This window comes from Stenella coeruleoalba (genome assembly GCF_951394435.1).
Source record: "Stenella coeruleoalba genome assembly, chromosome: 8".
In the NCBI taxonomy this organism is placed as follows: domain Eukaryota; kingdom Metazoa; phylum Chordata; class Mammalia; order Artiodactyla; family Delphinidae; genus Stenella; species Stenella coeruleoalba.
In genome coordinates, this window is record NC_137154.1 from 10,812,553 (window position 1) to 10,827,927 (window position 15,375).

Genomic DNA, 15,375 nt, shown 5'->3' on the forward strand with positions numbered 1-15,375 from the left:
CCTGGGTTCCTCCCCGCGCTGAGCCCTCACCAGCTCTGTGACCTGGGGCGTCCCTCCTTCCCAGTCTGAGCTCTAGTTTCCTCACCTTTAAAAACAGAGGCAATCAATTCTGCCCTGACAGTAAACGGGATGTTATGAGGCTCAGATGACAATGAGCAAGTAGGAGGCTGGGAGGCTCACTCCCACCATCGGTGGCTGCCCCTTGGCCTCCGTCACTTCCCCATCACCCCGGCCTCCTCCGCAGCCCTACGACCTAGAGCAGGTGAGAGGGTCAAGAAGGTCTCAGCCAAGACAACGGAGGAGAAAGAAAAATAACTGTGACATCAGCCCAGAAGCCCTCACACTTGTACGAGGCTTTATTTTTCCGAAGAGCTTTCGCAGTGACGAGCCTAAGATTTACCATTGCTTAGTCCTGTATGTGCCAGGCGCCGTACAGAGGGCTCTGCACGCTCTCTTGGGTTTAGTCCTCACAACTACCCATTTGAAAGATGACGTAACTTCGGCTCCAGGGTTAGGTACGGGATGGCTGGTAAGTAGTGGAGCCAGGAGGCAAACCCAGTTCTATCCAGTCCCCTGTTCCCCAACCTTCAATGTGCTCATGATCACCCGGCGAGATTTATGAATAATCAGATTCTGATTCCATAGGTCCAGACTGAGGCCTAAGCTTCTGCGCTTCTGACAAGCTCCCAAGTAGATGGACTACCTTGTATCACGGGCTACATTTTAAATTCCGTTAAGACAGAGCCTGAGTCACCCAATCCCCGGGGCTTAGCACTGGGCCTGCCCCACAGAATACACTCAATAATTATTTGTTCAATGAATCAATGAATGTTGGACTTAACCCATGCTTTAACACTTCGCTATACTAAGCCCCATTATCAATCTCCCTTTGACAGATAAAGGAAACAGGCTCAAGAGTTCGTAGCCTAAGGTTTTACATCTTTTGTGCAGCAGAGCCGGAAACGATCTACCTTGAGATCCTTGGCCCTGACCACAGCTGTCCCAAGGATGGGGGTGGGCGTGGGAGGGGGGAAATTAATAATTACAGACAGCTGGGTGGTGAAGAGCTTTTTCCCCCCCCCCCCATCCAGGCACGTGACCAGCTCACAGCTCGGGAGGTCACCCACTAGAGCTGCTCTCCGGGGGCGAGGGCAGTTGTCTCAGCGTCCCCCAGGAGAGGAACGAGGAGGAGCGTGGGAGGAGGTGGGTCCTGGGCACAGTGCCAGGCAGCATGGGGCAGGTGGTGAGTGACCCTTGACCTCACAGAGAGCCCCGCTGGACCCAAGCACCCACCACCTCCCGCGGATCCCATCTCTAGACTGATGCTGTCCAGCTTGGTGGGGGGGGCGGAGACTAGAGGCATCCAGGGAAATTGCAGCCTAGCGATGAATCACCGGCACATGACCCCAGAGAGGAGGGGTGGGTGCGTCTGGGGCTTGGGGAGGACAGGCCTTGCGCCCGCCCCGCACTCCCCCCGCCCAGCCTCGATGTGGGGGAGCGAGAGAAGACCCCCTCCCGCGCAGCTCCACCCCCGCAGCCCCCGGCCCGCCCGGTTCCCGGGTGCGGCGGGACTCACGGCCTTCAGCTGCTCCAGCCGGTCCTTCATCCTGGTGCCCAGGCGCCCGGAGGCAGGTGAGCGCGTCCCAGGTGAGCGGCCGGAAGTGGCGGCCGGGCCCGGCCAGGACGGAGGAGCAGGCGGAGGCGGGCGGCGGCCGCGGGCGAGAAGGAGCGTCCGAGGCCACTGGAGGCTCCGCCGCGCCGCCCTCTCCGGCCCAGCCGGCGCCGCGTACTCCAAATCCGGCTCCCCGGCCGGCGCCGGCGCGCAGCGCTGATCCGCCCGGCGGACCCGCCCTTACCTGGGCCCCGCCCCGCGCTCCTCCTTAAAGGGCCAGTGCCCCGCCGCCGCCCGGCCACCCTCCACGCCTCTCACTCCACCTCCCGTAGCTCCGGGTCCCCCGATGGAGCAGCAATGGGAGATCCCGCCGCGAGTGGGTCTGTCTGACCTCAGTTCCAGCCTTTCCATTCAACAGCCATTCACTACCTGTGCCGGGCTCTGTGCTAGGATCCAGCCCTCAACAGACTGATTCATTGCTAGGCGGCGCCAACATCCCGTACACGAGGAACTCTAAGACAACGTGATTCGTGCCGTAACAGGTGGGAGAGAGAGAGCAATTAATTCTGCCTGGAGGAAGGGCATTCCGAGTAAAGGAATGCTCATGGTCCGGGGGACTGCGTGCTGGAGCTGAAAGAGTGTGTTCCTCGTGGAAATAACTGGAGGTGAGGCGGGGTGGGGAAGGCTGGGACGAAGAATTTGGATTTTATGGTGTTGGCAATGGGGATCCTTAAGAGAAATGCAAGCAGTTCAGTGATGAAATCAGAACACCTGCCACTAACAAAGTGTATACCTTTGGCAAGTTATTGTTTCTCTAGGGGACTCCGTTTCTGTATCTATAAATCAGAGATATTACCCACTTCCCAGTTTGCTGTGGGGCCTTGTTGACAGAGGAGGAATGACTGATTCGTCACCTGTGGAGCAGAGCTGTAAGAGGAGGATGTGTGTATTGGAAAGCTTAAGCTTTCCTACCTGATCCCCTAGGTGAGTAGTACCTGATCCCACTTTCTGAAAAGTGGGCGGTTTCTTCGCACTGCCCCTCCGTCTTTCTCCCCTCCCCGGCCCCACACCTCCACCCTCTCTTCCCTCTTCCCTATTTATCTTCCTTCTTGGGAACAGATGACATATCCAGCAGCTATGGAGTGGAGCTCAATAAATAGGACTGACTGGCCTAAGATTCAATCCTCAAATCAGGGAAAGAATCTGAGCTATGCATCCAGATTAAAGGGCTGTAGGACTTCCCTGGTGGTGCAGTGGTTAAGAATCCGCCTGCCAGTGCAGGGGACACGTGTTCGAGCCCTGGTCCCCATATGCCACGGAGCAGCTAAGCCCGTGCGCCACAACTACTGAGCCTGCGCTCTAGAGCCCTCGCGCTACAACTACTTAAGACACAACGAGGGAAGCAGCCACCGCAATGAGAAGCCCGTGCACCACAACGAAGAGTAGCCCCCACCCACCGCAACTCGAGAAAGCCCGCGCGCAGCAACGAAGACCCAACGCAGCCAAAATTAAATAAATAAATATTTTTTAAAAGGGCTGTAAATATTTTCGTAATTCTAACAGAACTTTGCCCTGTTCTGCAATCTTAGCGCTTGCTCCGTGCTGACTTCATCCTCTCCCATGAAGATACGGTCTGTAATCCTCGCTCTAGTCCTGCACACTTCCTTCTACCCCAGGCGCTCGCTAGGTGAATTAATTTCCAGTCTTTGGTAAAGGGAAGGCTTCTGCGTCCCCTGGTGGTCAGAAATGGAAACGGTAAGCTAATCAGAGATCGCATTCCACCTCCCTTCCGTAACAAATTTTTGTTAATGGGGATAGCTAAGTTTCCGCGCTTCAGGAAAAGAGAGTCTTCTGAGGAGACAGATATGTGAACAGCTCTTTACATTAGACGTCTGAAAAGGACCACAGGAAATGATCAAGGATGGCCATTCAGCCTCTGCCTGAATGCATTTTAATTTTTTCAGTTTTTTCAAACACTCAAGCATCTTCTCTGGTTGAACAGTTCCAACTGTTGTTTAAAAGTGTTTTGTTATATGAAACAAAAATTTTCCTTCCTATAACTTCCACCACTGTTTCTTGCTCTTCGCCTTTGTCCAAACATTTAAGAAATTTAATCTGTCCTTCACAAGACAGGCTTTCCATGAAGGGACAGTAGCTGCGGAGCCACAGAACGATTGCTGACACACAGCCAGGAGGACTGAGTTCTAGACACAGTTTCTGCCACAAAACAGCTATCACTTGACATCGCACAATCTATTCTCTCATCTGTGAGGTAAGGAGGCTGATCAAAACTAGTGATCCTCGAACTTTTCCAGATCAAGAACATCATACGTTCTTTATTTTCATTTGTGGATATCTTGTTTTGAATGATTCCATATCCCTTAGAAAATACATTTACTAGGTAATCAGAATTTGGTTTCCTCAAACTCATAGATACAGAGAACAGACGATTGCCAGAGATGGGGGGCGGGGAGCAAAATGGGTGAAGGGAGTCGAAAGGTACAAACTTCAAATTATAAAAAAAGTAAGTCCCGGGGATGTAATGTACAGTATGGTGACTATAGTTAATAATACTGTATTGTATATCTGGAGTTGCTAACAGAATAGATCCTAAAAGTTCTTATCAAGGGTCCTCTCTGCTATTGTCAAACTTGTTTTTATAAACTCCTATTTTATATTTTATTTTGGTATATCAATCTTGAGTACTTTATTGTCACGTCTTCATTGGTAACCCCCTTCCCTATGACAGTACAGTGTGTACTCAATTTTGGAGCATGGAAAATACATGTACTTGTTTTGTACCTGTAGTTTGGATATATAATTGACATCTTTGGGCTTTGGGCTTTCCAAAATTTTAAGGCTGTAATGAGGAGTCACATTTACAATCATCAATATATTCTCTACAGTTCTCTACAATGAATATGCTCCCTTAATTAAATCATGATGCTGGGGAAAAAAAAAGGTCTTATCAAAACAAAAGCAAAGTTGTGGGCTTCCCTGTTGGCGCAGTGGTTGAGAGTCCGCCTGCCGATGCAGGGGACGCGGGTTCGTGCCCCGGTCCGGGAAGATTCCACATGCCGCGGAGCAGCTGGGCCCGTGAGCCATGGCTGCTGAGCCTGCGCGTCCGGAGCCTGTGCTCTGCAACGGGAGAGGCCACAACGGTGAGAGCCCCGCGTACCGCTAAAAAAAAAAAAGTTGTAACTATGTGAGGTGACGGATATACTGTGGTGATCATTTTGGGATTAACATACACACACTACTATATAGAAGATAGATAACCAACAAGGACCTACTGTATAGCACAGGGAACTCTATATTCAGTGGTAACCTATATGGGAAAAGAATCTGAAAAGGAATGGGCATATGTATATGTATAACTGAATTACTTTGCTGTACACCTGAAACTAACACATTATAAATCAACTATACATGAATAAAATTTTTTTAAAAATCATTATGTTGCACACCTTAGACTAATGCAATGTTATATGTCAATATATATTTCAATAAAACTAGGAAACAAAAAAGAAATTTGGTTTCCTAGGAGAGGATATTTCCATGAAGGGGAAAAAAAAAATGACCTTTTGGTTAGCCTATGTGGCCATAACAGAAATGACCATTTGATTTTCCTTAACCTTTTTACACATTGAAAGCAGCATAAAGAGCGCTCTTAACCGCACGTGGAGTCCAGGAACCCAGGAAGGGAAGCATCCGTAGAGTTCGCTTCTTATGACATTCTATTTGAAGGGAGTTGTCACAGACTTCAAGCCTTTTTTTAAAAACTCCTATTAGGTAGGAACCCTATTTTGTTCATTTTCTATTAATATTTGCTCTTCCTTGACAGGCAGAAGTCTGGATTGCAGCAGCTAGTTGTGTAAAATAAACTGAAGAAAGTCAAGTTACTGAGGGACAAGGGACCTGGGTGAGGAGAGGCCATGGGCTGGTGAGGAAGACTGACATTGAGCCCAAGTGGACTGTAAGGTCTCCACGTATGGACAGTGACTTAAGGTCCCAGGCTTAGTAGGATCCCCCTCCTCTCTGATGTATTTTTATTTTTCTGCTCTACCAGGGTGCTTGGTTTCCCACCATGTCTAGTGTGTAGCTGTTTCCCCACTAAACAAATATAGCAAGATTAAATCAAGTGTTTGCATTTTGGCTATAGAGGAGTCAGCCAACACTTAATTTCACCTTTACAAACAAACCAAAAAGAGGATCCTGGGGTTTGGGGCTCCGCTTCCCTCTCTCTTTCCTCTAAGCCTGTTTCTTTCCCACTGGAAAGTAAACACTGAGCCTTACACCACCTTGACCCTCAGGGCCTGCTGAGGAACAGGTGAGACCACTTTCTGGCGATTGTACCTGGAGGCAGTGTCCCCAGGGTGCGGTGTTCAATAGAAAGAGATAAAGGAGCTAGAAAATGGAAGGGGAAGGTCCTTTCTGTTCCCCACAGCAATTCTTCCCCACTGCAGGGAGGATGGAGAATACACTTCCTGACTTGTAGTTTTCACCCCCTTACAGTTTGTATTAGTTATCTATTGCCGCATAACAAATTGCCCTAAAGCAGCTTGAAACGACATTACCCTCTGGTTTCTGTGATTCAGGAATCCAGGTGCAGTTTCGCTGGGTGCCTCTGCCTCACTGCAATTAAGGTGTTGGCTGGAGGCTGCGTCTCATCTCATGGCTTGACTGGGAAAGGATCTGCTTCCAAAGTCACTCACGTGGTTGCCAGCAGGATTCAGTTCTTCAGGGGCTGTACTTCACCCCGTGGGCCTCTGCATAGGGCAGCTCACAACGTGGCAGCTGAAGTCCATCAGCCCAAGCAGGTGAGAGGGATAGAGAAAGAGAGAGAAAAACCAAAGTGTGTTTGTAACCTAGTCTCGGCTGTGACATCACTTTTGCCATACTGTATCGATTAAAAGAGAAGCCCTAGGTTCAGCCCACACTCAAGGCCAGGAGATTACACAAGGGGGGGAAGACCGAGAGCCATCTCAGCCGCTGCCTAGAACACAATTCGAATCCCAAATTCGTGCCACAGTTATGCTCTTTCACCTTAGAGCTCTCTTCTCCCCTGTATCTGAACTGGACAACTCTGACCCATTCTAGGATCAAGTGTCCCTCAAACACGCTTCCCTGACAGCCTGCACTTCAAGATAGCCCTACCACACTGTGTAACCTGGTCTAGTTCCTGTACCTTCTATGAACTCCGCGAGGCCAGCAGCCTTGTCTCTCCTTTTCACTAATGCGAACCCAGACCCCAGCCTCGGCCCCAAAACGTCCTTGTAGGCGCTCAGTTAGGGTTTTTACCAAATGAATTAAGTGAAGCTTCTTGTCCTATGGCTCCATTATGTCTTTCTTCTGATTAAAATTCATCAGTGGCTCCTTATTACAAGATTAGGGAGTCCAGACTCTTCTTAGAATGGCATTCAAGCCCTTGCGCAGTCTGGCCCCAGCCCAAGGTACTGTCACTCCCTGACACACACAGCCCCACCTTCAGCTTCCTCAAACACCCACCTCTTCTCTGCATCGAATACGCCCAGGATTTCCCCCCCCCCCATCTCTGCCTGATTTGTCCTTTTTCCATTTCATGTCTGACAAATCCCTACTCCTCCTCCAAGACCGAGGCCTTCTCCAGTTCACGTCTCCCTGGCCCTCTGCCCTCCCGCCCCAAACAGTACTTGTTCAGATCTATTTTAAAAGCAGGGCTTCCCTGGTGGCGTAGTGGTTGAGAGTCCACCTGCCGATGCAGGGGACACGGGTTCGTGCCCGGGTCCGGGAAGATCCCACATGCCACGGAGTGGCTGGGCCCATGAGCCATGGCCGCTGAGCTCTGCGCGTCCAGAGTCTGTGCTCTGCAACGGGAGAGGCCACAACAGTGAGAGGCCCGCGTACCGCAAAAAAAAAAAAGCAAACCCTGGGTTGTCTTATACCTCGTTGCTTACATATCTGTTTAGAGCAATGACCAGGTATTATATTATTCACCTTCCAGGGCTACTATGAGGTAGGTGCACTGCAATTATTTGGAGGATAAATCAAAGAATAGTCGACTACTATTCTTGTGTAGTGTGTGACTACACACACACACACACTCACACACACACACTCCCTAGGGATTCTCCTCTCCTCTCCCTAAGGAGGAAAGACGATCCTTCCTGGATCTTAAAACTAAATGCAATTGCAACTCCCTGTGCCACTGAATTGTGTGTTTAAAACAATGTATTTTAAAGACACAGAGGACAGACTTGTGGTTGCCAGGGGCAAGGGGGTGGGTGGGGAAGGGATGAAGTGGGAGTTCGGAATTAGCAGATGCAAAATATTGTATATAGAATGGATAAATAACAAGGTCCTACTGTATAGCACAGGGAACTATATTCGATATCCTGTAATAAACCATAATGGAAAAGAATATGAAGGATGTATATATATATATAACTGAATCACTTTGCTATACATTAGAAATTAATACCACATTGTAAATCAACTATACTTCAATAAAGTAAATTTTTTAAAAATAATGTGCTTTGTTTATAAAGATGTTTTATATCATGTTGTTCAGATGTTTTCCTAACACGAATCTCCCTATACCACATACCTATGCCTATGATTTAACAATATAAATAATTTGCACCATATTCGTTTGTTTTTATGTTTATACAAACTCCTCAATCCCTGGAGCCCTTAAGCACGTAGTTCTCCGAGGAGCCTGGTAAGGTAAGTGGGAAGACTCAGTGAGGAAACCTTAAGCAGAGAAGCCTGCCATTACTTCTGAGCTGCAGAAGACGTGCTTGCTTCTTACAACACCTGTGAAACACCTATCAAGAGTAACAGGATAAACATAGGGAAACCTTAGGTGAAAGGAATTGAACACTTATGTCTTTAAACTTCTGGTATTTAAAAAAATGAGCCATCTAGTGCATTTCTCCATGTCGATGTTTGAATAACCACGCTGCCTCTTTTATTATCCTTTTACAGTTTGGGTTTTTTTTTTCCCTTGGAGATCTCACAATAACTCGGGGAGACAGAGTAGATAGTATTGTCCCCATTTTATTATGCAACTGAATTGTCAGAAAAATGAAGCGATTTTCCCAAGCTCTTATTGGACAGTCATAGCATGTTGGGAGAGTGGTTTTGTGCCCAGGCTTTGGGGACCACGCTGCCCAGGTCAAATCTCAGTTTTATGTTTACTGGCTGTGTGACCTTGAACAAGTTACTTAGCCTCCCTGTGTCTCAGTTTCCTGATATGTAAGCAGAGATAATAATCGCACACATTTCATAGGTTATTATGATGATAAATGGGTTGGTATATGACAATCATTAATTCCCTTATTCAATCACTGGAAAGGAAGCCTGCTAACTCATAACTGCACTGTTTTCTCAAAGAGCGTGGGGAATTGAGAAGTGCCTGGAACATTTCAATCACTAGTGAAATCGCCCTCTTTTTATCCAGTCAGCCTTAGCCACGGCAGCATTTTCCAAAGTAGATTCAGCAAGATAAAATATTTCCTAAGAGATTCCAAGGAATAAAAGAGTTTGGTGGTGACAATTTAGGAAACATGCAACATGCATCCCTCATCTTGGTGTGTCATGACTGCACGTTTGCACAGTACAGGCACTGAATAAACCTTCAGTAAACCACGAGTTTTATTTTAATCAGCACAGTATTCTTCACATTTGTTTGACTGTATAATGTTCATTTCCTCCAAACACCTATTATCCAACAGGATTGGTGTCCTACAGATAATAACACTGACCTGGTAGAACACTGCAGTAGAACATAGGAGGAGCAGCAAGCTACTGTAAGTGAACCAGAGAAGATGCTTTTGGGTCCTCGTCTTTCAAAAGAGTAAGATGGCATTTCAGCTTCATGTAATATGACTTCTGGTCATGGTTTCTGCCCTGTAGGCCTGTGATACATGTCAGAAAAAATAAAAGAAAAATGTCATGGCACACGTGTTATGCTTTTCCAGGTAGGGAAACAGAGGTTGTTTCCCTACATAACTGATTCCCTTGTTTTTGTGCCCCCACAGTTCTCTCCTCCAGAAATGCCCTTCCCGCCCCTCTGCATACCTGCAGACCTGAAGACCTGGCGTGGTGCCGCGCATGTGCCACCTTCCCCATCAAACTAACCTGGATTCCCTTCGCTGACCCTCCTTTGGTGGCTCATAGCATTGCATCACTTGGCCCTTGGTGTAATCGTGGTGTATGTTCTCACATACTGCTGGACTTTTAACTTCCTTCCGGGCAGAAGCTGCCTCTTACTTACCTTTCCATTTCCTGTTCCACCTACCACAGGTGGGAGCATAGTACACAGTAGAGTTCAATAGATCATTGCTTACTGTCTCTTTCAATGTTGCTGAATAAATAAATCCCTCAGTGATCAACAGGTAGAAGAATGAGTGAGCTTCCTCTACCTTACGGAGAGGGTAAAGCATCTGTGTTCTGCCACCGTTGCCTGGAGACAAATGATCGTTATCAGAATGATTATCATTCTAAGACTGCTCGGAACCGTACGAATGAGTCCTTTCACCTCCTCAATGTATCCAGTCAGTGTTTGTCTTCACAGAATTAGCTCTGTTTTACCTGAATCCAGATTGGAACCAACACTGCCTCTTTTCTACACCAAGGGGCTTAGTGAACAAAGCAATTTTTCCATATTATGCATACTTAGCACAATACACACACTAGTATTAGTCCATTTGGGCTGCTGTGACACAGTACCACAGACTGGGTGGCTTTATAAACAACAGAAATTTATTTCTCACAATTTTGGATGCTAGGAGTCTAAGATTAGGGTACCAGCCTGGTTGGGTAAAGGCCCTTTTCCAGGTCACAGACTTCTCATTGTATCCTCACATGGCGGAAGGAGCTGGGGAGCTCTAAGGGGTCTCTTTTAGAAGAGCAGTAATGCCATTCATGAGGACTCTACCCTCATGACCTAAGCACTTCCCAAAGGCCCCGTCTTTTAATGTCATCACACTGGGCATTAGTAGTTCAACATGTGAATTTGGAAGGAACACAAATATTCAGACCATATCAACTAGGGGTAGGCAGGAAGGGAGAATAGGAGATAAACGTGTATGCGTGTGTGTGTGTGTGTGCAAGAGAGTGAGAACAAGAGACGAAAGGGACAGAGAGTGGGGAAGAGAACAAATGGATAAAGGGAGAGGGATTTGGAAGCAGACTAATAGAGTCAGAGATTGAGATGGAGACAGATTAGCTCCAGGTATAAAGTTAAATAAAGAGAAACTAACAAAACTTTAAAACTCTAGTGCTTTCCCTGTCACTTTTCCCTGGAAGCTAATTTAGGATGAAAGAGAAATAATTCAAGGCGGCACGAGCTCAGCATTTACGTCATGGGAATCATGATTGCGATGGTCCTGGTTTGATCTGCCTCTTATTCTTGGTTCTGCCCCTGCCCGTACGTGCAACGCTAAGAACCTGAGAACTGCATCTGGAGAGAAGTCCAAACCAGAGCACAGACTTGATGCTGAGGATAGTGATAATGATGTACCCTGCTACCTCTCCCTCTAAAAGTCACAAAGTAGGGACTTCCCTGCTGGTCCAGCGATTAAGACTTCCGTGCTTCCAATGCAGGGGGTGCAGGTTCAATCCTTGGTTGGGGAAATAAGACCCCACATGCCCTGCGGCAAAATAATAATAATAATAAATGGAAGTCACAAAGTATTTCCACTTAATATATCTTTTGAGCGTCATAACTATCCCAGAATTTAGGTCTTGTGGGCATTTGAATCCCTATTTTAGAGATGAGGAGTCTAAGAATGAGAAAAGGAAAATGCCGTTTCAAAAACTGGGCTTCCTTGGTGGCACAGTGGTTGAGAGTCCGCCTGCCAATACAGGGGACACGGGTTCGTGCCCTGGTCCAGGAAGATCCCGCATGCCGCGGAGCGCCTGGGCCCGTGAGCCATGGCCGCTGAGCCTGCATGTCCGCAGCCTGTGCTCCGCAACGGGAGAGGCCACAACAGCGAGAGGCCCGCGTACCGCAAAAAAAAAAAAAAAATGACTAGGAAGAAGTAACAGTGTAAACCCGATGACCTCTTAGGCCCTGTCTCCCATCTTTCAGAGAGCATACCCATTTGTCTCTACCCAGCAGTGTTACAGAGGAACATCCAGGGTGTTTGTTGTGTTTAGGATGACAGGAACCTCATCAATGCTCTCTTCAAAGCATACTTAAGCTCTCTGTTCTTCATGCTGGAGACCAAGGGGTTCAGCATAGGGGTGATGAATGTGTAAACCACGGACACTACCTGGCCCCTCTCTGGAGAGTAGCTGGAGCTGGGGCACAGGCGGCTGAGGCTCGCACCTCCATACTGAAGCAGAACCATAGTCAGGCGGGAGGAGAAGGTTGAGAAGGCCGTGTGCCTCCCCTCCAAAGAGCGGGTCTTCAGGATGCAGCCACGATGAAGACATAGGACAGGGTGACAAGCAGGAAGAAGGGGATGGTGAGGACAGAGACACCAACCACAAACAGAGTGGCCTCGTGGACCCGGGTATCTGCACAGGCCAGTCTCATCACAGGAAGGACATCACAATAGAACACACTGACTTCTTCGCTCCTGCAGAAGGGGAGTTGGAAGATGAGCACAGTCAGCTGCATGGCCAAGATGAACCCCAACACCAGACAGCCCAGGGCCAGTCGGGCACAGAATCACCAGCTCATCACGAGGGTGTAACGCAAAGGGTGGCAGATGGCCACGGACCTGTCATGGGCCACGACGGCCAGCAGAATGCAGTCAGCACTGCCCAGGAATATGAAGAAGAACGTCTGGGCACCACAGCCAGGCACGGAGATGAGGGTTTTCTCCATGGACAGGATGCTTGTCAGAGTCAGAGGGGCAACGGTGGAAGAGTAGCAGATCTCCAGAGCTGCCACGTTGGCCAGGAAGAAGCACGTGGGGGCGCGGAGAGAACGGTCAATCCAGATGATGAGAGAAATGGAGAGGTTGCCGCTGATGCTGACCAGGTACGTAATCAGGAAGGTCACGAAAATCAGCATCTGTACCTCGGTGAGTTTGGAGCAGGGGTGGAAGTGGAAGTGAATCATTCCAGTCTGGTTTGCATCCTCCATGTAGTCAATGCATTGGGCCTGCTGATGGCACAGGCGCTGCCCCCTGAGGATAGATAAGTGTCAGGACACAGGGCTCCTGCTGGACGACCCATTCAGCTCCTGGCCTCTCCCTTCCTCCCTCAACTAAAACCATCTTTACCTCCAAATTCAGCAGCTTACTTCTACAACAGCTTTTTTGTTGTTGTAAGCACCCAGAAGTAGCTCCCCACTGAAATCTTTCTTTTTTTAATTGTGGTAAAATATACATTACGTAATATTTATCATCTTAACCATGTGTAAGTGTAGAATTCAGTGCCATTAAATACAGTCACAGTGTTGTATAACCATCACCCCCATCTATACCCAAAACTTTTCTATCATCCCCAACAAAAACTCTACCCGGTAAACTAAGGATCTCCTCCACGATCTCCTCCTCCCAGCTCCTAGCAACCGCAATCCTACTTTGTCTCAGTGAATTTGCCTATTCTACGTACCTCATGTAAGTGCAATCATATAGTATTTGTCCTTCGGTGTCTGGCTTATTTCACTAAGCATAATGTTTTCAAGGTCCATCCATGTGGTAGCTTATATCAAAATTATGTTCCTTTTTGGGCTTCCCTGGTGGCGCAGTGGTTGAGAGTCCGCCTGCCGATGTAGGGGACGCGGGTTCCTGCCCCGGTCCGGGAAGATCCCACATGCCGCGGAGTGGCTGGGCCCATGAGCCATGGCCGCTGAGCCTGCACGTCCAGAGCCTGCGCTCCGCAACGGGAGAGGCCACAACAGTGAGAGGCCCGCGTACCATGTTCCTTTTCATGCCTGAATAATATCCCATCGTATGTGTGTATGCCACATTTTGCTATCCATTCATCTGTTCATGGACGCTTGGATTGTTTCCACCTTTTGGCTATTGTGAATAATGCTGCTGTGAAAATTGGTGTAGAATATCTGTTCAAGTCAGCAATGAAATGTTAACCCACAGTATACTATTCCTAGACCACAAATCCCTACGCCCTCAATTCCTTGTCTGGTTGTCATTGACCAACAGTATGACCTTGAACAACTTGCTGAAGCTTTCTGCTTCAATCTCTTCATCTGTGAAGACGATATAGGACACAGCAGGTAGGATTGCTATGAGGAGTAAATGTGTCTGGCCCCTAGGAAACTCCCCATAAATGTTAGCAATCATCATTAATACTATTCTTCTTCCACCTTTTCAAGACCACCTTCGATGCCTCCAGTTCCCCCAAATAAGCTTCCTTTGGGCTTTCCTCCATGCCCCATCCAACCAAGATCTATGGTCCATCTCTTTCATCAGTCTTTTACCAATACTGTCACTGTCTTTGATTCCTTTTGATCTTCTGCCAACCCTGTTACCTTCTGTAATATCCAGCATCTTTGTTCCAGGCTGAACATGACTAAAGAAGATCACAAAATTCTGCTGACTGGTGCCACGGTAGGGATAGAGAGGTATTATCAACGCCAGTGCTGTCCCCAAGGCTCTCAGTCAGCTGCTCCTTCGGGTCCCAAGACCGGGGCAAATTTCCCTGGTCTCTTTAAGACCTCTCTTCTGCTACCTCCTCTCTCACCAACAGTAATGACCGAGCCTCCAACTTCACTGGAAAAAAGAACAGAAGCTACCTGGAGGCAACTCATCATCATGCTCACCAGCTCTAGACCCACAACACTCTCCCTCCATATACCCAGTAGCAAATCCCCATATGCCTCTCTAGAAGTGTCCCCTCTCCTCTGCAAAGCTAGTGGTCTCAGTCCCTCCTGCTTCCTCTGTGATCTTGCTTCACAATCATTCAGTCTGTCTCCAGCATCTGCCTCTGCTCCACCTCTACAGCAACTTTACCTCTCATGGCAAAAAGCAACTTCCCTTCATCTTATATCATCCTCTAAAGGCTCCTTGTCTCCTTTGCATTTCAACCATTTCCTATTCTTTCTTTAGCACAGTCTGGTTCCGGTCTTACACCCAGAGGCCACTCTAATGAAGGTCACCAATGACTTCCAAATTGCTGAATCCAGTGGCTATGTTTTGACTTGATCTCTGTTGCACTGGAAGCTCCCTTTTCCTAGAAATTCCTCACCCAAGGACTCTGTGATGCTATTCTACCCAAACCTTTTTTTCCCACCTCTCTGGACACTATGTTTCCATCACTTTTGGAGACTGCTCTTCCTCTTAGTGATATGCAAAGGGAAGGTTTTGTTGGTTAATCTAGGTCTACCCCCCAAGATCCACTCTCCACCCTGCTCTGCTGCCTGGGAGGCTGGTCACTAAGGACTGAATCATCTGAGCTCACTCACCCTGTGGCTTCTGGTTGGATGTGGCCAATGAAGGTACTTGAAAGAAAATAAAGAGTAGCACAAAGTTACGTAGGGTATTTATCCCTCTCCCCATACACACACCACTACCCCCTTCTCCCTCTACCATGACGGTTCTATGACCACAGCTCTTGTTGCGTGGCCCATCTTCCATGGCTCCAGTTTTTGCTGGGCTCCAGTAACAGTGTTCTCTCACCTTGTCACTTCAGGCCCAAGGATACAAACAGTTTCCTACCATTGCTAGCCCTGAGTGCCTCACCGTCCCTTATAGCGTAACAAGGAAAAATAAATCTAAGTCTATATTGGATTTTTTCTTTTCATTTAACCTTTGTTTTCTATTGTTTTTGCTACAAGTCAATCACTAAAGTGTTGCCTATAT

The 15,375-nt window shown here is 47.9% G+C and overlaps 1 protein-coding gene and 1 pseudogene across 12 annotated transcripts in view; both read right to left on the bottom strand.

Moving 5' to 3' along the window:
* STX3 (syntaxin 3) overlaps positions 1-1,805 on the bottom strand; it is a 136,214-nt gene extending 134,409 nt beyond the window's left edge. For all 11 annotated transcript variants that reach the window (XR_013829605.1, XM_079930899.1, XM_079930898.1 and 8 more), the window contains exon 1: positions 1,577-1,805. Coding sequence is in view for 10 of the 11 variants with exons in the window: in XM_079930899.1 (XP_079787025.1) it covers positions 1,577-1,606 (30 nt within the window). In the remaining variant the exon portion in view is untranslated. The remainder of the gene's footprint in view (positions 1-1,576) is intronic.
* A 9,946-nt stretch (positions 1,806-11,751) lies between these two features.
* LOC307190722 (olfactory receptor 10V1-like) lies at positions 11,752-12,707 on the bottom strand (annotated as a pseudogene). The gene has a single exon. The product of its transcript is annotated as an olfactory receptor 10V1-like (transcript).
* Positions 12,708-15,375: the final 2,668 nt, after the last annotated feature.